This window comes from Alexandromys fortis, unplaced genomic scaffold, assembly GCF_014885135.2.
Source record: "Alexandromys fortis isolate MF-2015 unplaced genomic scaffold, M_Fortis_MF-2015_v1.1 scaffold_7, whole genome shotgun sequence".
Classification (NCBI taxonomy): Eukaryota; Metazoa; Chordata; class Mammalia; order Rodentia; family Cricetidae; genus Alexandromys; species Alexandromys fortis.
In genome coordinates, this window is record NW_026067920.1 from 23,285,293 (window position 1) to 23,306,890 (window position 21,598).

General features: G+C 46.8%; 1 protein-coding gene across 8 annotated transcripts; it reads left to right on the forward strand.

The window, feature by feature from the left end:
- Positions 1-1,737: 1,737 nt before the first annotated feature.
- On the forward strand, positions 1,738-21,126 carry Fam161a (FAM161 centrosomal protein A). 8 transcript variants are annotated; one of them, XM_050141176.1, is made up of 7 exons: positions 1,738-2,222; positions 8,469-8,701; positions 9,166-10,320; positions 10,675-10,842; positions 12,322-12,421; positions 17,091-17,245; positions 18,009-21,126. In XM_050141176.1, the coding sequence occupies exons 1-7, from the start codon at positions 2,034-2,036 to the stop codon at positions 18,130-18,132; spliced, it is 2,124 nt and encodes a 707-aa protein (XP_049997133.1). In that variant the 5' UTR covers positions 1,738-2,033; the 3' UTR covers positions 18,133-21,126. The 8 variants fall into 8 exon arrangements, with proteins under 8 accessions (XP_049997133.1, XP_049997134.1, XP_049997135.1 ...); XM_050141177.1 differs by having other exon boundaries at positions 8,472-8,701; XM_050141178.1 differs by having other exon boundaries at positions 1,738-2,201.
- The last annotated feature ends 472 nt before the right edge of the window (positions 21,127-21,598 follow it).

Genomic DNA, 21,598 nt, shown 5'->3' on the forward strand with positions numbered 1-21,598 from the left:
CTTTTTATGGTTTATTTAACTTTATTTTATGTGCATTGGTGTGAAGGTATAAGATCCCCTGGAACTGGATTTTCAGACAGTTGTGAGCTGCCATATGGGTGCTGGGAATTGAACCCGGGTCCTCGGGAAGAGCAGTCAGTGCTCTTGACCGCTGAGCCATCTCTCCAGCCCGAATCTTTTTTTTTTTAAAAAAGTTATGCAGAACAAAAGTAACTGAACACGGCTGCTGATGTGCCTCAGTGACAGAGCGCTTGCCTGTTGCGTGCGTTGTGTGTGCTTGGAGCCCTTGGTTTGATACAAAGCACAGCAACACCAACAACAAAAAAGGAAAGAAAAAAATGAAAAAAAAAAATCCTGGTCGAAAAAAGAACGATTTGGGCCAGGGATGGAAGGCTAATAAACTGGGGGATAGGCACAAGAAATTTGTTTGTTTTAAGACAAGGTTGCACTTGGCTGACCTGAAACACACTAGATCAGACTGCCCTCAAACTCACAGGTGGGTCACCTGCCTCTGCTTCCCAAATGCTGGGATTAAAGGCGTGCACCACCACCGCCCAGCTTTATTTCACTGCCTTGTATAGTTACATTTCAGTACAAAAATGAAAAGCAGTTCTTCCACAACAGTGCCGTTTTCTTGGAGATCTGCCCATTTCTGCTCCACATTCTTTTTAGTTGTGTTATTAGATGTCTGCAAATTTAGCACACTGCCAGTGAACTGAAACGTTTATGTTCTATGTACACACGCATGCCCTTCCTACCCGTTATTTAATATTTCCCTTTCCTCAAACCATCCACCTACAGGGCTTCGGACTGTAGATCTGTCTTGGTTTTGAATTAGCTTACACCAAATTCCATCACAGAACCTCATGCATCACATCATGCACGAGGCTGACAGGAAGCCACTATCCTGTCAGTTGGACGGCTACAGATTCCCCCCCCCACCCCCACTCTGGCTCTTCAGTTCCATTGGGGGAATCAAGCTCAGCCAAAACAGATGAGCCGAGGAAGGCCTGGTAGCACGTGCGTCAGGGACAGGTTCTGTAGAAGTAAGCCGCGTAACGCGGAAACTACTGGAACCTTATGGCGGGCACAGGGGCTTTAGCTGCGCTTCTGCAAGTAGTGTTAGGTCGCAGGGGGCTGAGACTTCACCACGTCCTCCGGAGAAACGTCCGACAGGGCCTAAAGCCGCTCGGAAGGTTGGTGGGGGTGTGTTGGGAGGGTGTGGTCCCTGTGGGCTCTCGTCCCCTCCTATCCTGCTGCTGGTTGCTGTAGAACCCAAGGCAAGCAACCCTGTCAATCACTGGTTGGCGGAGCTACAGGCACTTTCCACGTCTGGCCTCTTACTGGTCAACCGAGAGAAAAGAAGGCGGGATAACTAAGTATTCTCCTTCTGATTGGTCAACTCGTGCTGGTTCTTGTCTATTAGAGATGAACCTTGTTCTCTGCCATGTTGGATAGCTCGCTGCAAAGCCTATCCTTTTTCTGGGGTGGTCACCCAACACCCGGTGCTTTTCTGTTCCGCTGCGTCCCAGTATGTTGATCCAGTAAAAACGCGCTCTATCTGCTTCGAGTTCGTATGCCATGAGAAGTCCTGGTTTACATGGTTAGATCTTAATAAAGGAACCAGGAAAAGGCTCAGTCCCTAGCCAGGGAGCTGGGTGTCAGTCACGTGAATCTGTAATTAATCTTGGGGTCGAAGAGCGACTCGCTTCAAGATTACGTTTTATTTTGGCTTGCTGTGGTAGTCATGTGTGTAGCTTCTAGAATAGCTTCTAATTATGCTTCTAGAATACTCGTTAACCTCAGGCTTGTATCAGAAAACATCATTAGACTTTTGTTGGATAGATGGCTGGGGTTTGTGACAGTAAGAGAGGACATTGCAAGTCTTTTGGACCCTCGCACCTCCTGTAGCGTCCCTAGCAACCGAGCCCCTAGTTACCGGCCGCCCCAAGCCAGGATCTGCGAGGTCGGGGGAGGCGGCGCCAGCTCACCCGGCCCGGGCCGGCGCGGGCGCTGGGGCTCGAGGCGGGGCGATGGCTTCCCCGCATCGGGCAGCCAGGCAGGCGGCCGCCACTCTCCACCTGCCGGTGAACACCACCACCACCGGAGTCAGGGTCGTTCAGTACGAACGCGAAGACCCCTTAGAGTCCTTGGTCGCGGAGGCGTTGGCGGCAGCCATGGAGGAGGAACTGAAGACTGGGGTGCGGCAGGCGCGGGCGTCGGTAATGTGGGAGCCAGGCAGGGACTGAGGGCTGGCCCGGGTCCTCACCGGCGGGGACCCCCTGGAAACGTGGTGCCCTCTGCAGACCCTCCCTCCCTGCTCTCTGTCCCAACTAAAGATTGCTGTAAAACTTTCTTGGAGAGCGTTTGTATGACTGTTTCTAGGGCGTGCAAAGAACAGAACTTCCTATTCTCCCGCATAGTTTGGGAATAAATAATTCTTTAGTTCTTTGATTTTTATTTTCTTTTTACCTTGAGTAAAACTGATGTGCCCATAGTTTTCATAAAACCTCAGATGATAAGCTGTACTGACAAGTGTGTTTTATCACCGTTAGGTTTTGGTTAGTACTGGATTTTAGCACAGTTCATTAGAAGAGCGGGTATGAAGTTCTATGGATAGATGCTCCACAGATATAGAGACATATTTAGATAAACAAATCGCCGAAATCCCAGTGTTTCCTAAAGGGTCATGAGGGTGCAGTGAGGTTTTTTTGTTTGTTTGTTTTGTTTTTCATAAGCCATTTTGAGTATTACGTCCTGGATACGTTTCCAGCAGAAAGGCACAGCCTGTCGTTTGTTTTCTTTACTTTTTCCCGGCAATATATTTTTTACTCTTTGAGAATTTCATACCGTGTATTTTGAACATAATCATCCCCCCCATCTGTTCTATTCATTGTATTTGTTTGCTTTTAGATTTATGTGTCCCACGTGAGGTTCTGGAAGTTACAGATAGTCGTGAGCCACCATGTGGATGCTGGGAGCCAAGCCCAGGGCATCTTGCAAGAGCAGTTGGTGCTCATAACAACTGAACCATCTCAGCTTCCTTATTTTTGTTTGTTTTTTAAGACAGGTTCTCTCTCAGAAGCCCTGGCTGTCCCGGAACTGGCTATGTAGACCAGGCTGGCCTCAAACTCGCAGAGCTCTGCCGGCCTTGGCCTTGGCCTCTGCCTGAGTGTTACATTTAAAGGTGTGTGCCATGCCCAGCTTCTGGTCAATTTAAAAGTCCGGAACCTCGAGCCTAAGCTAGCACTGTGCTGGTACAATGCACCAGGTACACGGGCTTGTGTCTGCCCCACACTTGGTTCCCTAGTGGCGCCCACCAGGACTTGATGAAGGCTCTGTTTTGTGCTTGCTAGGCCAATACTGTACCAACTGAGCCACATCCTTGGCGTTTTTGTTTTTATTTTAGACAGGGTCTCATTTGGTCCAGGGTGGCCTCGAACTTGCTATTTATGGCTGAGGGTGACCTCACGCTCCTGATCCTCCTGCCTCCATCTTCCAAATACTGGGATTAAAAGCATGAGGCACCATGCCTAGCCATTGGCAAAACTTTCAAGAACAAACAACTTGAGGTTATCTAGAGTAAAGCAGAGGGAGACGTACACGAGTGAGGTTCAGAAGCCTAGCAGTGGTTAATACTTGCTAAAGCTCCTGTTCAACCTACAGAAGACAGAATATTGGATGGCCGGAAGTACTTGGATTCTCTGCTCCTCCCTAGGTGATTTTAGGACTTGATTTCTCTTTCCTTATCTATAAAGGGGCTGTAATTGTCTCCATTTTCACCTCAATTCAGTTGTTAATAAGAACCAAAAGAGAGAATGAGTGTTATTTCTAAAGAGTAATTTACATAAATTAGTGTAATTATAACAACTGCCAGTTTGAATAATTCACTCGGAAACTAATTTGTACTTTGGTTTGCTGTGGTAGAAAAGTCCATTCTTCCTATAGTTGTAGTTAGAGTCCTGAGTGCACTGTTAACTGGGGACTTTTGTTATAAAGTGAGTTTGGGTTTCCAGGATCCAAGTAGAAACCTGCTGTGTTGGCATTTGTCTGTGATCCCAGTGTGTGTGGGGTGGGAGATGGGCAAAAATGAGGTGGAGCATGAGAGAGAGAGAGAGAGAGAGAGAGAGAAATAATAGACACAAGAGATTAAGGATCAGCCACCATGGTAGGAGGACTAGGACAAGGCCCAGAAGATCCCTCATTAACCGAGGAACAGCGGGGAATGTGTCAGCTGCTACATCAGGTCCCTAAATGTGAAGAACAGAGAATAGTGTCCCCAGAGGGGCGTTCTGTAGGTGGGAAGCTGAGCGACTGTCCCTCCGGTGGCTTCTGTTTTCCTGAAGAAATGAAAGGGTCAGGAGAGCAACTGGCGGGTAGGTGCAGGAGCAGCCGGAGGAGCAGAGGAAGGCAGGCATAGTTGCCAGGTGATGGGAGCCATTTTCAAAAGGAACTCTAGGTGTTGGACAGGCCAGGTGTCCGCAATGTCTAATTTAGAATTGTGAGTTTGAGACCAGCCTAGACTACATGGAAAGTTCCAGACCCGCCTGGACTGTGTTGCAAGACCTTGCCCCCAAACAAATAAATAAATCTCAAACATTAGCTGGGTGCAGTTACTTGGGAGGATGTGTGTCTTGTTATGCCCAAATCTGCGAAGTCCCCCCAAAGCCAACAAGGAGACCGAGTCCCATCTGTAAAAACAAAGAGCCTTTATTTTAAGCAAGTTTGCAAACTCGGTCTCTCTGTATGTCCAACGTATTGGAATAACCGGGAGAGCCCCGAGCTCAGTTAGAGTAGGGTTTTTATAGTAGTAAAGGTGGGGATGAGGGGTTTCTGAAATTCAGGAGCCCTGATTGGCTGATGTTTGTCTAGGGGTGTTCTAGTGAATGTGTGCTGGCAGGTGATCCTATCTACTGTGGTTGGAACGTTAGGCATTTCCTTTGGATGGTCTATTCTTGGGAGGTGCTCGGGTAATCTCAGTTTGTGGTTCTTCCTGCAACCAGGTATTGCTTCAGGGTAAACTGCTGAGACTCAGGCTCTATTAAACTTGTGGATGGCTGAGTCCTACTCTGGCAGGTGATAATGGTTGGAAGTAAAGAACTTCCTTTGAGTGATCTATTCATATTTAGCTTACCAGGGCTGGCTCCTACATATCTCACTAAACATTGATGTAAAACTCCTTCCTTCTTTCCTTCTTCTCTCCCTCCCTCCATTCTTCCCTTCCTTCCTCCTTTCCTCCCTTCCTCTTCCTGTTCCTCTCCTCTTCCTTCTTTTCTTCTTTTTTGGAGTCAGGGTCTCACTGTACCCCTGGCTGGCCTGGAACTCATGGAGACAGGCTGGGTTTCACAGAGATTTACCTACCTCTGCCTCCCAGATGTTGAGTTTAAAGGCATGTGCCACCATGCCTGGGCCCAAAGGATCACTTGTAGAACAGGCTAGCCTCAAAGTCATTGTGTTGCTCAAGATGACCTTGAACTCAGGGTCCTTCTGTCTCTGCCTTCTGAGTGCTGGGTTAGGAAAGGCGCCACCAGGCTCAGCACTGAAAAAAAGAAAAAGTGGTAAGAATTCCAGAACTTCAGATAAGCTCTGTAGAGCACAACACAAATAATCTCACGTGGTGCTGATGTTAGTATCGCCTCAGGGCATCCCTAAGTGGGTCAAGCCAGTCTCAGGATTAGCATCTTACCTAGTGGTGTTTACCACCCGAAAAGCTTAACTCTCAAGAAGTGGGAAGATAACCTAGCGTGTACGTGGTGTTCAGCTCACTAGGTGGTCCTAGGGTAGAGGGCAAAGGTGGGACTAGAACATTCATCTAAACAACCAGGAGTGTTTCTTTGGGACAGTTCGCCTGTGTTGACAGTGAGTGGCCAAGTGCAGGCCCCAGTGTGTGAGTGCGCACCCTCCTTCGCGGAGCTCATCCAGACCACAGTCTCTTGCGGTTTTCAGTGTAGATGGCATAGGCCCTTTGAAGAGATTCTCTGGGGGAGTGAATCGGCCCAGGGGTGTCCGCTATCCTAGAGGGCGTAACCTAGAAGACATTGGCATTTTCATAGCCTGATTCTCAGGTTTTCATTCATGTCTGGAATGCGAGCCTTTTCCTTGGTGATCGGATAGGTGTGGTTCTCCAGCACCCTGTGCTTCTAGTGGTCATCCGTTCTTGGCCAGGTGCCTTCCAGGAGCCGGGAATACAACAGAACATGCACACAAGCTCTTGCCTTTTACCGCTGACTCTGCAGCCGGGGCAGCATGGATGTACAAATCAGGATGGGGAAGATGGTTGATGGTTAAATGCTTGTGTAAAAATACAGCAGAAAGGAGGACTCATGGTGAGTTGGGAGGACTCGGGGTGAGTTGGGAGAGCTGTCATTTCAAAGAGGACAGTCAGGGAAGACTTCTGAGGTGGTGTTTGAGTGGAGGGTGAGCCTTATGCTGTGGAATCTTCTGGGGTATGAGCATTCTTGAGAGAGGGGCAAATGCAGAGCCTTGGGGGAATTCTCCCTTCCCTCACTTCCTAGGTCTATTTTTATTTATGTGGGGAGGTGGTTTATGTGGGGAGGTGGGCTATGCGGGGAGGTGGTCTATGCGAGTGTGGCGTGTGTGTGCAGTGCTCATGGAGGCCAGAAGAGGGCGCCGGATACCCTAGTACTGGAGTTATGAATTGTGAGTCACTGTGTGAATGCTGGGAACTGAACCTGGGTCCTCTGCAAAAGCAGCGGCCCAGTTCTCATTAAATAGTCCTTTGGGCCTATGAGTTGTTGATAACAAGTTTCTACTTATCGGTTCTACTGAAGAGGAATTGTTTTATTTTGTTTTCTTGAAGTTATCCCAAGTGGGACAACAACACAAGTCTTTCAAATACTTAAAAAAAAAAATAGCAAAAATCTGGGACTAGACAGATTGCCCAGTGGTTAGAGCACTTGACACTCTGGCAAGGGACTGGGATTTAGTGCCCAGCACCCACGCTGGGCAGCTCACCGTCATGTGTAACTCCAGGTTCTGGGGATTGAACTCTGACTTCCGGACTCCATGGGCACCTGCACTCACCTATGCACACATAATTTAAAAATATGTACGGCTGTCTGTCCATCCATCTAGCCATCCTCCCCTCCTTTCCTGTCATGGTGGGAATGAACCCACTGCCTGGTACGTGCTCAGCAGACACTTGGCAGCCGAAGCCCTTCTCCAACCCAGAGTATGGTTTTTAACACTTCTTAAGTTTCCCACTGGAGAGGCTAAGCCGACTTATTCTGTGAAATCAGATCGTTAGGAGTCTAATTTGGGAACATACTTTGTTTCGTTTTCAGCCTGTTCTAGATGGTAGGCTAAATTTAAACCCATGGTTGGCAGCCCTTTATGCGTGTATCATATATTATCTCAATTTTCTCCACTGAGAATATTAAAAATTATATTTATGAAGAAAATGAGGGGCTTGGGGTTATATCATATGTATGTGTGTATACCATATGTGTGTTCAGGCTCACATGTGTGTGTGTGTGTGTGTGTGTGTGTGCAAAGAGGCCAGAGAACAACCTCGAGTAATGTTCGTCAGTGTTTTCGTTGTGGTGATATTGTTTGAGAAAGGGCCTCTCACTGGAACCCAGGACTCACCCATGAGGCTGCAAGGATCCTGTCTCTACCTCCCCAGTGCTGGGACCGCCTAGCTTTGTTAGGGGTTAAGGAACATGAACTTAGCTTCTTACGCTTGCATGGCGGCAAGCACTTAACCTGCTGAGTTGTTGGCCCAGCTCTAGAAAGTGAGGTTTTTACCTTTGTAGTCGAGTCAGTTAAAGGGGTGAGAGAAATTCCTGTCAGAACCTCCAGTCCTGACTTGTATGTGGAGCGTCTCCAACATACAAGTGTACATGTGGTATTCCTCCACTCTCTCTTCCCGTGCCCAGAGTGTCTGCCACCCGTGGGCGTTACTCTCCTTGCTGCCCACAGCAATTGTCTTCTGAAACTCTCTTTGCCCTGTGTCCTTTTCCCCTGCAAGGTCAACCCAGCCCAGGTCCTTGGAGTTCACTGAGAACTTTGTCCCTGGACCCATTCCCGCTCTCTCTCAGAGCCCCGAAGCAGGAGCCCCTCAAGAGCTGGTGCTGCCTACAGGAGCAGCAGTCTCTCTTTTCTCAGCAAATGCACAACTCAGAAGAGGCTTCTGGTTGGAAGCCTTGTAGCCATGTTCCAGTCTGTTTGCTGCAGTGCTGTGTCCTGAAGTGAGTGTTTCTGTCAGTTATCTGGTAACCTACCCGTTATAAAATGGACTGAAGCCAGGCATGGCGGAACACGCCTTTAATCCTAGGCATCAGGAGGCAGCGGCAGTCAGACCACTATTTCAACTAACTCGGTGTATGTAGTGAGTTTGAGGCCAGCCTAGGCTACATCGGGGACCTCTGGAAGAACCAGCATTTGGATCAGCATCAATTAATTTGTTACTTCATTTCAAATGCCATCTAATGGGTTTCTCCTCGCAGCAGGCTGGCAGTAACCGCTCTCCTGCGGAAAATGAAGGTGTGACGCTCCAAGACATCATGAACTTTTCTGATATTTACCGCTCCAATGAAGAGTATTTCAGGAAACTCAAAGAGCTGAAGGCTGCCCATGTAGAAACCATGGCAAAATTAGAGAAAATGTACCAGGACAAGCTAAATATAAAAGACATTCGGCCAGTGGTCATCAGGGAAGAGTCCTCTAGTGTCTCCTCTAGGTAAGTTTGAGTTCCGTGTCAACTGCAGACTGACCTAAGGTAAATACTTACGGTAACTGTGGAGCAGAATAGCCCAGAGAATTCGCCTCTAAACGTAGGCCCTCAGCACACAGCGAGAGCCTGTCTAACAGGCATCGGGGGGTTGATCCTCAGAATTGTCTGGGGGGCAAAAGTAAACTTAAGTACGACACTTTTGTTGAAAATACTTTCCTGCCTCCCACGAGCAACTGAGCGTGACCAGCTGCTCCTGTTTCTGGGTGTCTCTAATCAAGTGAAAGAGTTGATTAGAGAATTTATAGTCCCCTCTCAGCTCTATTCTAATAAAAATGATACCTTTCATGATCCATATACAGCTAGTCTCTTCTAACTGGTTAAACCTTCATCTTAGAAAAACCTATAGTTACCTAAATGCTAACATTTGGCCATATAGTATTGAAAGCGTGCCCTAATTATTTCTTCCTTAGTTCTGCATCGGAACAGAACTGCGCTCACCCTGTCATGTTAGTGACATCGATTTCAGAGCCTCAGATAGGCCGGTCGCCCTCGCTGTCCACTACTTCTGACGAGGATCTGCCCAGCCTGGAGAGAGAGACTCCCCGGGAGAGCAGGATGGCAGCCTATGCAAGGGAGCTCATCAACAACATGTGGGTTGGCTTTTCCGTAGAAGATTACATTCAGTGTGACTCTGACGTCCAGAGAGCTAAGAAAACAAGGAAGAAACCCAAATCCTGGGTGCCCACGATCACAGTGCCTGTGCCCTTTCAGATGACAGTCAGAGAACAGAAGAGGCGAGAGGAGATGCAGAAAGCAAGGTCAGGTCTGGAAAGTCGGCAGAAGCTGCCCAAGAGGGACGACGATGAGGACGAGGCTGAGTGTAAGAAGAAATTTCGAGCCAACCCGGTCCCCTCTTGTTTGCTCCTCCCCCTTTATGAGGATCTGGTCAGACAGACTGAAGAACGGAGGAGGATAGCCAGGGAGAGGAGCAAAGCCGAGCTCCTGTCCTCCCAGAAGCCTTTCAAGTTCATTGCCAGGGAGGAACAGAAGCAAGCCGTCCGCGAAAAGCAGCTGAGAGACCTTTTTAAGTCGAAAAGGAAAACGAAGCGGTTTAAAGCCAGACCTGTGCCTCACTCTATTTACAGGGCAGCTGCAAATGCCAAGTCAAAGGAGGAGGAGCTCGGTAGGAACGCCAGGACGCAGTCGAGGGACCGAGAACTACTGCCGAATTCCCCCGGGCGCTGTAGGCCGGCTTGCAGACATTTACGGGACCCCCAAAGTACCGAAAAGCCGAGGAGTAGACACAGGTGTAGGTGCCTGAGCCCTGATGACGGAGACTTGCCAGAGAAGCACCCGAAGGCGCCCTTCTCAGAACACAGCTTTCAGAAACGCTCAACTCTTCGTAAACAGCGTGGTCTTCACGAATCCCCGTGTGACTCTGCTAAAAGACAGAAAGTCTTGGCAGACGTCGGATCTGATGAAGAAAATCGGAAAGAAACATACTGGCTTTATCTGCCTCCAAGGCGGAAGTCACCAGTCAGGGGTGCGTGTGCAAAGCCCAGGCCTTGTCAGCGCAACCCTCCGATGTCCACCCAGTCTTCCCGAGGGCGGGAACAAGCCATCAGGTGAGGCCCTGGGATGGCGCTGTCTGGCATGTGTCCCTGCCCTGGCATATGCCCCCTGCGGGTTTTAGCCTGGTAACTCTGAAATTACTAACTTCTCTGTAAGGTATGTACTATATGGTAGAGAATCGTTTGCTAGGAATGCTATTCTAAGAAACAGATGTGAGTTCTGTGTTTCCTTGGGAATAGACAAGCTTACACCATCATCAGTGTTCCTTGGACTTCCAATTTCACAAGTCAGATTTTGGTCAAAAGGTTTTGCTTTTTTTCAGTCTTTGAATTATCTCTTGTTAAATCTTTGCTGGACAACTTTCTCCTTGGCTTAAAGTGAATTAAGCCTTAGTTTGTTGCCCTCAGGAAATCACTTGAGGAAAAGAAAATGTTGGAAGAAGAGAGAAAGCGGATCCTAACTAAGCAGAAGCAAAGAATGAAAGAATTGCAGAAGCTCCTGGCAACCCGGGTTAAGGCTTATGACTCACATCAGGGCTTAGCCCAGATGTCTAAATCCAGAGTAAACCATCTCAGGTACTACGGGACAGTCCCGACACTCAACTATTGGCTTCCAGGCTCAGTTCTTTTCCTTCCTTGCCTTTTCTTTTCCTTCTTTTCCTTTCTTCTTTTTAACCAGCGAATACCTAGATATAAAAATGGTGTGTCATCTCAATTTATGCATTTAAATAATCTTTGACTTTTACATACAGATATGCACACAGGAGCATATGATGAGAATCAGGGTACACTCACCTCCATAGCAAGAATCACAAGACCATGTGGAGCAGAAACATTGTCTGCTCCAGCCATAGCCAATGGCTGTGCTTAAACTAAAACCCTTTTGTTCATTGTTTATAAATTACATAAACACTTGGCATATGCATACATATATACACGTATGTATATGGTACTGGGCTGTGTGGGTCAAACCCAGGACCGCATACATGCCAATGAAGCGCAGACTCTCCGACTGAGCTTGCCTTGCCTGTGTTACTTGTGGTTGTCCAGTCCCTCACTGAAAATAGTCTCTAGCACTGAGCTACATCCCAGCCGAGAATATTCTTGTTCAATTAAATAAGTGGAGGAGTTTTAAGTTTGTACAAAGTACAATGGCTCGAGTGAATGCATTGTGGGTACACACTGCACCTGTGACTGTTTCCCGACGACCAACAGCAGCTGCAGAATGCTAGAATTCTCTTGAGCAGAGTTGAGAACCAGTGTTGCAAACAATGCACATACAAATGGTCATGTTTAAGCAAGAAAATCTCTCCTCCAAAGTTGGGTAAGTACTATGATTTATTAACCTTTAATCTGATTTTTAAGAACCAAATAAATATATTTGCTCTTAATTACAATGAGTATTCCTTTATAGAATATTCCTTTATAGTATAGCAATAGCCCACTCATAGAGCCTCATTTGAAATCAAGCCAACAATTCCTTAGGAATACAGTATTTACCTGTGGAAGGTAGTAACTCGCTGTAAGTAAGCATAGCTATTGTAAAATATAATTATTTTCTGTATTCATGAAACTTGCATGTCTTGGTTACTTTTAGTATATTTTACATAGGGAAAAACAGTGCCCTTTAATTCGCTGTGGAATCTGCTCCAAAGAATAAGTACATTGATACTCATTCAGTGTTGCTGCTGACCTTGCGGTGATCTCCTTTGTGGGAGAAAAGAAAACCAGGGTCTTGGTTTGAGAGAATTTTCTTTAAAGATCGTGGATTTGGACCAGATCTTCTTGGTTTTGTATACTTATAAGTAAGACACTTTTCAGGTCAGTTTCAAGGTTTTTTTTATACTGTCTGTCTTGAAGACTTGAACTCAAAGTGCCCACACTGTTTTGGAACCTGATGTTTTCACTCTGAACTTAGGAGAATCTTACCAGTCTAGAAATGGAGCCGCGCTGAACTGTGTGCTCTGGATTCCTAGTTCGTCTTCTGAAGTAAATGTCCTACTGCAGCTTCCGTAGCTGACCTTTTAAAATGCCGATCCCTTTATCTGATTCTAGAAAGAGTGAGAAGGCAAGGATGAAGGAATATTGGCAAGAACTGGAAGAGCGAGACAAGAAGCTGCAGACGAGGCCGCTGCTGTTTGAACGAGTTGCCCAGGTGGTGTTTGTTGGCATCTAGAGCCATTCCCTGCTGTCTGTTTCTGTGCCTCTAGCTCCCAAGCTTGGGCTTCATCTTTTCTGTGTGTCCTGTTATTGTTGAGACATGCTGTTTCCGGGGCAGCTTCACTGATCCAGTTCACCAAGGAGGTAATTTTGCTTAAGATCTGAGGAGGCTCGTAGCTCAATAAAGAACATTCCGTTAACCCGGCACACCTCCATTAACCCGGTACCTCAAGACATTCTTGTCACAGTCTGCGTTAGTGCCTGGTGTTTCTGAGACAGGGCTTCTCTGTAGACCAGGCTGACCTTAAATTCACAGAGATCCATCTGCCTCTGTCTCCCGCTAGGGTTGAAGGTGTGTCCCACCTCACCTAGCCAGTGCCTGTACTTTTTAGTCATCCTGGTTCTGCTGTTCCGGTGAGGCTTTGGGATATTGTTGGGAGACCTTTGATGAATTGATCCATTTGGTTGGAGCCAGTGTATGCAACACAGTGAGACTCTGTCTCTTAAAAACATTTTAAATTTGATATTTATGTATTCATTTAAATTATTTTATTTTATGGCTGTGAGTGTTTTGCCTGCATGTGTGTCTGTACACCACGTGCATGCATTGCCTGCAGAGACCAAAGGGCACTGGATCTCCTGGAACTGGAATTGTGAGCCATGTATGACTGCTGGGAAATGAGCCCAGGCCTTCTCTAAGAACAAGAGCTCTTGCTTAATCCCAGCACTCGGGAGGCAGAAACAGGCAGATCTCTGAGTTCAAGGCCAGACTGGTCTACAAAAGCTAGTTCCAGGACAAGTTCCAAAGCTACAGAGAAACCCTGTCTCAAGAAGAAAAAAAAAAGAACAAGCGCTCTTAATCCAGGCCTAAAAGCATCAAAAGGCAAAACGCAGATCTTTCTGCTTTTCCATTCTCCTGTCAAAATGGGTGCGAGTTGGTCCACCTCAACAGCAGTGCCATCGTCCGTTCCCTTGGGTCCCATTCCTCCCTGTTTTCAGCTCTCAAGGCTCTTATCATTGGTGTCCCCAAGATTACCTCTGGAAGGGGAGGGAATCCTATAACTCCAGTCCAAAGAAGGGCGCTAATCTGGTTTATAGTTAGCAAACGGTAAACTGGGATCAGAACCTGAGATGCTCAGCTTCCCTTAGCCCTTCCTCCTGTAGCACAAATTCTAATTGGTATTAATAATAAAAACCCAGAGCCAGATATTGGGGTTAATGCTGAAGATTGGAGAAGCAGAGTGCCAGCCGCTAGAGAGTTCTTTCACCTCTACCTGTGCTCAGACCACAGGGGTGACTCTGGGTACCCTGTCCTCAGACTACATCCTCGGACTGCTACTGTCTCTACGAAATCTCAGATGCAATCAAGCTCCTGTCTCCTCCTGCTTTACATTCCTCTCTCCGCCCAGCCATATCCCTTCCTGTCTCCACCTCCAAGTACTGGGAGTAAAGGTGTGAGCCCCCACCGCCTGGCCTCTAGTTGCTAGCTCTGCACTCTGATCTTCAGGCAAGCTTTATTTGTTAAAACACAAACAAAATATCACCCCAGCTCCCAAAGGATGAAATTCTAGGTCGCAGCACAGAGGTAAAGTCCCCGAGCTTCTTCTAGCCTTTGTTTTGGAGACTGGTCCCATGTATCTCAGGCCTCAAACTCCGGCAAAGCCAAGGTGAACTTGAACTTGTAACCTCTGCCCCCGAGTGCTGAAATGACAGGTGTGTACCACCACAATTGATTTTACGTATGGGGCCAGACTCAGAGCTTCACGCCGCAGGGCAGACAGTCTGCTTCAGCCATGTCCCCAGCCGTCCCTCAGCCTCCTCAGCCCCTGTCCCTCTTCACTCTCCGAAGCTTTCCCTTTCCCTGTCATTCCCTTTACCCGTGGCTCTGCCAGACTGATCGATACCACCCTCTCCTTTTTGGATTTTTGTTTGTTTGTTTGTTTTAGACAGGATTTCTCTGTGTAGCTCTGGCTGTCCTGGAACTCACTCTGTAGACCAGGCTGGCCTCAAACTCACAGAGATCCACCTGCCTCTGCCTCCCCAGTGCTGGGATCAAAGGCAAGTGTCACAGTGCCCAGCCATAGTCCTCAGTCTTAGATGCCATGACATTAGACCATTAAAGATAAAATCATCAATACTGTCTCTTTACTTTATGGAGAAAAAAAGGAACAAGGTCTTCTCTGAAAAAAAGAATAAGGCACTGTTGCCACAAGTTAAAGTCAGTCTTTTTTTGAGGCAGGCCTCGCGTAGCCTAAACTGGCCTTAGACAAAACCAAGGGCAACCTTGGGCTTCTCATCTACTGCTGCCTTCTGAGAGCTGGGATTGCAGAGTGTGTCGCCACTCCTGGTTTACATGGTGCTGGGGACTGAACCCCGGACTCCATGCTTCCTAGACAAGCCCTTTCCCAGTGGATATACCTGCTTAGTCCCGGGATGTTCTCAGCGCGTCGGAGTTGTTTGGCTTCATTTGCTTCCGTAATCTCCGGGGCACAGTTCTCATTTCTCACTTGGTTTTCAGTTCACCAAGACTGCACGTGTGTGTGTGTGTGTGTGTGTGTGTGTGTGTGTGTGTGTGTGTGCGCCAGAGGTCAATGTTAGGTATCTTCCTCCATCCCTCTTCATTGGATTTTTGAGGCAAAGTATCTCAGTAAACCTAGAGCTCATGAATTTGGTTAGGCAAATACAGTGGTGCACGCCTTTAATCCTAGCACTTAGCAGGTGGGCAGAGACTGGGGGAATCTCTGTGAGTTTGAGGGTAGCCTGGTCTACACAGGACCAAGACAGACAGTACTACACAATGAGACCCTGTCTCATTTGCATTGTTTAAAAACTGTTGTTACTAACATTGGTACAGTTTACCAGAAGTTTTAAATTGTGTGTCTTTTTCAGTCTCCCAGAGTATCTGGGAAACCATGATAATCCATCGCAATTGATCTTGCTATTTTGTCTTCTATGGAACCCTAGGTTGAACAACCGTGGTTTCCTGTCTTCTTGGGTGTTGATGGGTGCTGTCTCACACCCTGCATATGGAGCTGGGTTGTTCCTTGCAAACCTTGCTTTAGGCGGATTGGAGGTTTGTTGGGAATTCTTGGCCCCAGATCTCCTGTAAGATCCACTCAGAAGCACAAAGATTGGGCTGAAGCCAACCGAGCACCTTGTCCCCATGTAGTTGGTTGAAGCCTGTGGGCTCCTGGCCACATTTCAACTTGTGACAGCTCTGCCTTGTTTTTTCCAGTCAGGATCCATGCCGTGTAGCCTTTCCTGACTTGGTGGTCAGGCTGTCTACTTCACCTGCCATGTTCTGGGGTTGAAGGCTTTTTGTTTTTAGGTTTGGAGTTTTTGTTCGTTGGTTTGGTGTTTCTGTGGTGGTATTAGAGATTTAACTCAGAGCCCCAAACATGCCTGTATAAGTGCCCCACCATTGAGCTACACCCCTAGTCCTCACGCCTGTATAAACGCCCCACCATTGAGCTACACCCCTAATCCTCATGCCTGTATAAACGCCCCACCATTGAGCTACACCCCTAGACCTCACGCCTGTATAAGCACCCCACCATTGAGCTACACCCCTAGTCCTCACGCCTGTATAAACACCCCACCATTGAGCTACACCCCTAGTCCTCACGCCTGTATAAACACCCCACCATTGAGCTACACCCCTAGTCCTCACGCCTGTATGAACACCCCACCATTGAGCTACACCCCTAGACCTCAATTAGCTGCAACCGTGAAAGGATCGTTAACCCCCCTGTGGACCTCCAAGGAGTGAATTCAAGAGATTTGAACTCAGCTCTAAATATCCCCCTTTTCTCGCATAAAGTAAAGATAACAGTATGGATGATTTCATCTTTAATGGTCTGATGTCATGGCATATAAAGACAGAACTACACCGGGTGCATAAAAGAGCCAACCAGCCACTACCACACGTGTCTGCATTCCGAGCTGAAGCAGACACGTGACCTTTGTTTTTTAGATAGGTCTTGCTGTACATCCCTGCTGGCTGGTCTGGAACTCACTACGTAGCCCAGGCTAGCCTTGAAATTGTGTTAACCCTCTTCCAGCCTCTGCCTCCTGAGTACCGGGATTGGATCACACATGGCTCATTCTCTTTCCTTACTGATCTTTTCTGGGGGGTAACTTTTGCAATCTTAAAAGTTTACCACAGTGCAACAAGTCATTATAGACTAGCCCTCTGCCTCTTCCTCTAGAGGTCACCGCCTCTAACCTGGGATCAGCTTTGCCTCGTTTGCAGCTTTTCCTGTCTCTGGACTTGCAGTGACTGAGTCTACTGGTTGTATTCTTTCGTGTTCTTCCTTTTGCTCACTGTTACAGTTGTGAGTTTCCTGCTAGGCCATGGTTTAGATAACTGGTCTACTTATATTCATTGGTTCATTCTTTCTATCTGTGGCTGTAATGTAGCCTGCTTGCTCATCCAGATGTTGACTCTTTGGGCTGCCCACAGTTTGGTTATTACAGACAGTACTGGCTTGCACATTCTTGTGCCTGTCCCCTGGGTCCATGCCTAAATGTGTCAGTCACGGAAGAAGCATGTTTCAGTCGCCGAGACTGTCTGTCTTAGTTTCCCCTGGTGTTCTGAAACCCATACCTCTTGATAGAACGGCATGGCATTTGCTCCCGTCTGAAAAGGTTTGTCTCTCCTGTAGAGGAATGCAAGGACAGCAGCGGAAAAGCGCTATGCTAACACCCTGAAAGCACTAGGACTGTCTGAGGAGTTTGTTTCAGAGAAAGGCCGTGGTGGAAAAGTGTCTAAGGACTTCACCAGGCAAGAGCTGAGAAGCCGCACGTCGGATAAAGAAAGGTAGTATGGTGTGGGGCGCATGTGCTGCGGGGACGCACGTGCTGCAGGGATGCACGTGCTGTATGGATGCATTGCTGCAGGGATGCATTGCTGTGGGGCGCGTGTGCTGAGGGACACATGTGCTGTGCTTTTTGTTGTTTTAAAGCCTTTTACTTAAGGGAGCACGTGGGAACTGTTGTAAAATATACTAATATTTACCATATTTGATGCAATATAAGTATTACATAGTGATAAAGCATTTTGTTCTTACAGCAAGCGTATATTTCTGACACATTATAAGTGTGTGTGTGTGTGTGTGTGTGTGTGTGTGTGTGTAGCCTGTTTTCTATTGAAATATAAGAAGTCACCAGTCAGTGGTGCACACCTTTAATCTGAGCACTGGGGAGGCAGAGGCAGGTGGATCTCTGTGAGTTCAAGGCCAGCCTGGTCTACAGAGCCAGTTCCAGGTCAACCAGGGCTATATAAAGAAATCCTATCTTGAAAAACCAGGAAAAAAAAGAGAGAGAGAGAGAGAGAATAAAAAAGAAAGAAAAGGAAGGAAAGAAAAAGAGAAAAAGAAAGCGATAAGGAGTCAAGTTTTAAAATAAATTGGTTGTCCGGGAATACTTGATTTTCCCACTGGTGCTTCCGGAGTTCTCCTGCTAGCTGTCGGAGCCTGTGGGCTGGCGGAGCACCCTTACGTGGTGGCATGGTAACACAGGCCATGTACCTTCGAAACCAATGCATTTTTCCTTTGATAGATTGATAACATTTCTTTCTGTAGCTCTTATGAAGAAGAGAGAGAGAATGAGGATGGAAACTATTTAAGTGATGCCAACAGCCAGGATTCTTGCAAGGAAAACACCGAAGATGTTAAAGAAAGCAGAGAAGAAAATTCCGAAGACTGAACCCGAATCACAAGGCTGCCTCTCCCTGAGCCTTTCTGTGTGCAGCCTCAGGACCTCAGCCCTGCCCTTGTGGTGAGCATGTGCTGGGACAGCTCGCACACGTGTAGGACTGCTGAACCAGGACATCACGTCTGGGACAGGCTGAGTCCACACAGTGGGTGACTGATTGCTGGATGACAGCTGTGCCCCCTGCAGTGTGGAGATCACTCTGTACACTGCTTGTGGTTCTGTTTGTGTTTGCAGATTAGAGAGCCACAGCAGTCACAGGTGGATTGGTTCTGGAAATGCACGTTCGCATTTGGTAGGGGAAAGAGTTTGATATTGAGAGACCTATTAGCTTTTGAAGATCTAGTTTTAAATTTACTAAGTATTTTCAATTTTCTCTGAACTGCTTTTTAAATAAGTAATATACAGAAAAAGATAGGTACTTAGAAATTCACAGTAATTTCTGCACTGAAAATCTACTGCTAAATTGTCCACACCATGGCTACGTTTTCTTTCTTTCTTTCTCTCTTTCTTTCTTTCTTTCTTTCTTTCTTTCTTTCTTTCTTTCTTTCTCTTTCTTTCTTTTTTCTTTTTTTTTGTTGGAGATTAAATCCAGGGCTCACACTTCACATGAATTCTACCACTGAGCTACACCCCTAATGCCCCCACTATTTTTGATAGGTAAAGTATTAAGGTAATTTATGTTACTTTTAAAAATCCTGTGTATTATTGCATATAGAGTAATTATGGCCTTTGTGTGTGGTAGTATGTTTGTTTGTTTGGTTTTGGCTTTTTGATACAGGGTTTCTCTGTGTATCCCTGGCTGTCCTGGAACTTGTTCTGTAGACCAGACTAGTCTCAAACTCAGAGATCCGCCAGCCTCTGCCTCCAGAGAGCTGGGATTAAAGGCAGCACCCCCACTACTCAGCGTGTGCGGTAATCTTAACTGAGAGACACACGTCCCTGTTCTAAATATGCTGAAATTGTCATCCTAATTTGCCAAAGGAAAATCCTAAAAGTAATTCAGATTTACTGTTTTTATTGCTTACTTGTGCTTAACTATGTACACACTGTTGCAAATTTACTATCACTGTTCAAGGTTAAATTTGACCTTGAGTCATTTTTCCCTCTTCAAGCACGTTTCTGTTTTGGAAATTAAAACTCATCTTTAAGATGCTACAGGGTAGGACATTGCGTGTCTAGCAATTAGCTTTACAAAGGACGAATAATAGAGGTGGGCGAGGGCCTCTCCCAGGCACCTCCTTATGCTTGGTAAGGTGTGTTCTCAGCTGGGGCGCACGTTCAGTTACTTGCCAGTATTTTTAGATCACAGCATTTCATGTTGCATTAGCGGCTCACACAGGGTAGTGCATGCGGTAGACAACTTAATGCAGGTCTGGATAAGTGGATGAATGGCTTCCAATTATAGCTACTTCAGAGTGATTTAGAAATATTTCCAACTTACTGAGTGCTTGTAAAACAGCCCACTAACTGTCATATTTAGAAGGTTGCTTCTCCTCTCAATTTCATGGAGAGAGTGCAGTTTGAGGATTTCATGGAGAGAGTGAAGTTTGAGGATTTCATAGAGAGAGTGCAGTTTGAGGATTTCATAGAGAGAGTGTGGTTTGAGGATTTCATGGAGAGAGTGTGGTTTGAGGATTTCATGGAGAGAGTGTGGTTTGAGGACATTAACTACTTCAGGACAGGTCTTCAGTTTTCTTACCTACTGAGATGTGGAAATCTGTAGCAGCCTGCTCCTAGTGCAGGGGAGGAAACCAGGGCAAAGCCCCACCCCAGTCTCTTCGTTGCTTTCCATTGTTTGGCTTTGCTTGTTTGTTTGAGAGCTTGCTTCATAGCCCAGATTGGCCTCAAATTTGCAGTCCTGTTTTACCCTCCAGAGTGCTGGGATTACACCCCATCCCCAAGACTTTATATTTCCTTCCTTCCTTCCTTCCTTCCTTCCTTCCTTCCTTCCTTCCTTCCTTCTTTCCTTCCTTCCTTCCTTCCTTCCTCCTCCTCTTTGTTCTCCTCCTCCTGCAGGGTGTAGCCTTGGCTGTTCCAAATCTCATTCTGTAGACAGGCTGGCCTCAAACTCAAAGAACTGCTTGTCTCTGACTCTGTGTACATCTATGTGCAGGTATGTGAATGTGAATTCAGGTGCCTGTGGAACCAGAAGAGTGTGGCAGCTTCTGAGGCACTGGGGTTCCAAGTGTTTTAAACTGACTGATGTTGGGTACTGGAAGCCAAGCTTGTGTCCTTTGCAGGAGCAGTACATGCTCTTAGGCACTGAGCCAGCACTCCATGTCCAACCAGCTTGATACTGGTTGCAAAATTATCATTAGGTCTCAGGAATGATCTCCAAAAAAGGTCAAGAAAAGAATATGGCTCATGGCTTGGTTGGCAACTATTTTCTTCCTTTTTTATAATTTTTTTAAAGATTTATTTTTATTTTATGTGTGGGTTTCTGCCTGCATGTGTTTTGTCTGTATACCATGGACAATAGAGTGCACTGGGAATAGGGTGTCAATTTCCTGGAACTAGAGTTGCCGTTGGTTGTGAACCTCCTGAGGGTGTTTGGAATTGAACCTGGGTCCTCTGGAGCAGCTAGTGCTTCCAAAGACCTCTTACTGTGTTTTTATGTTGCTGAGGCTGGCACTGTGCTCAGTGAAGACAGAAAGAAAACCCTCTATTCTGAGCTTTCCTTGCAGCTCGGAGGGCTCATTATACCATATTAGCCAGGAAGAAGTGGGCTTAGGAACCTTCTGGAGGGTCTTAATTCAAGAGATGTAGCCGGATCCTTGTCTCCACTGTCTGCGAGGCCGAACATGCAGTGAGAGTCATCATTTACTGTTTGCGGACTGCTTACTTTTCCAAGAAGAAAGGTAACTGCGTTAACCTCTGAGGATGGAACCACAAAATAGGCTGTCAACGTGGAACACAGCACCAGAGCCTTGCTTCAGTAATATTTCTGTTCTCTTTGGACTATTAATAAAGAACATGACCACCTCTTCTTGGGGACTGTTGACTGTTAAGGGTCACTTGGGAGGGGTGCCATTGCCACTGGGGGCCTATTGAAAAGAAGGGGTCCGGAGGAAAAGGAAGGCATTGAGGGTGAATATAGACCTTGTATGTGTGTGCACAACCCAGCAGATAAAGGAAAAGAGCGTGGTATAGTTTGCCACAAAGGTAAGCTACCTCATCATGCTTTAGGATGGAAGAAACTACAGCTCCCATCTGCCACCCCTGAAGGCTGTGCCAAGGGATGTGTGGCCAAGGAATGGGAGCAGCTCCCAGGAAGCAGGGCAGGAGAGAACCGAAGAAAGTCGGTATTCCAGACATGATGTGCTCTTGTAATCCCAGAGCACAAGAGGCTGGGGCAGGAGAATTGCTTTGAGTTCAAGGCACCCTAGGCTACATAGAGAGTTTCTGGGTTAGTCTGTTTCTACCTGATCTCAGAAAAAGTTGAAGATAAAACAGCTCA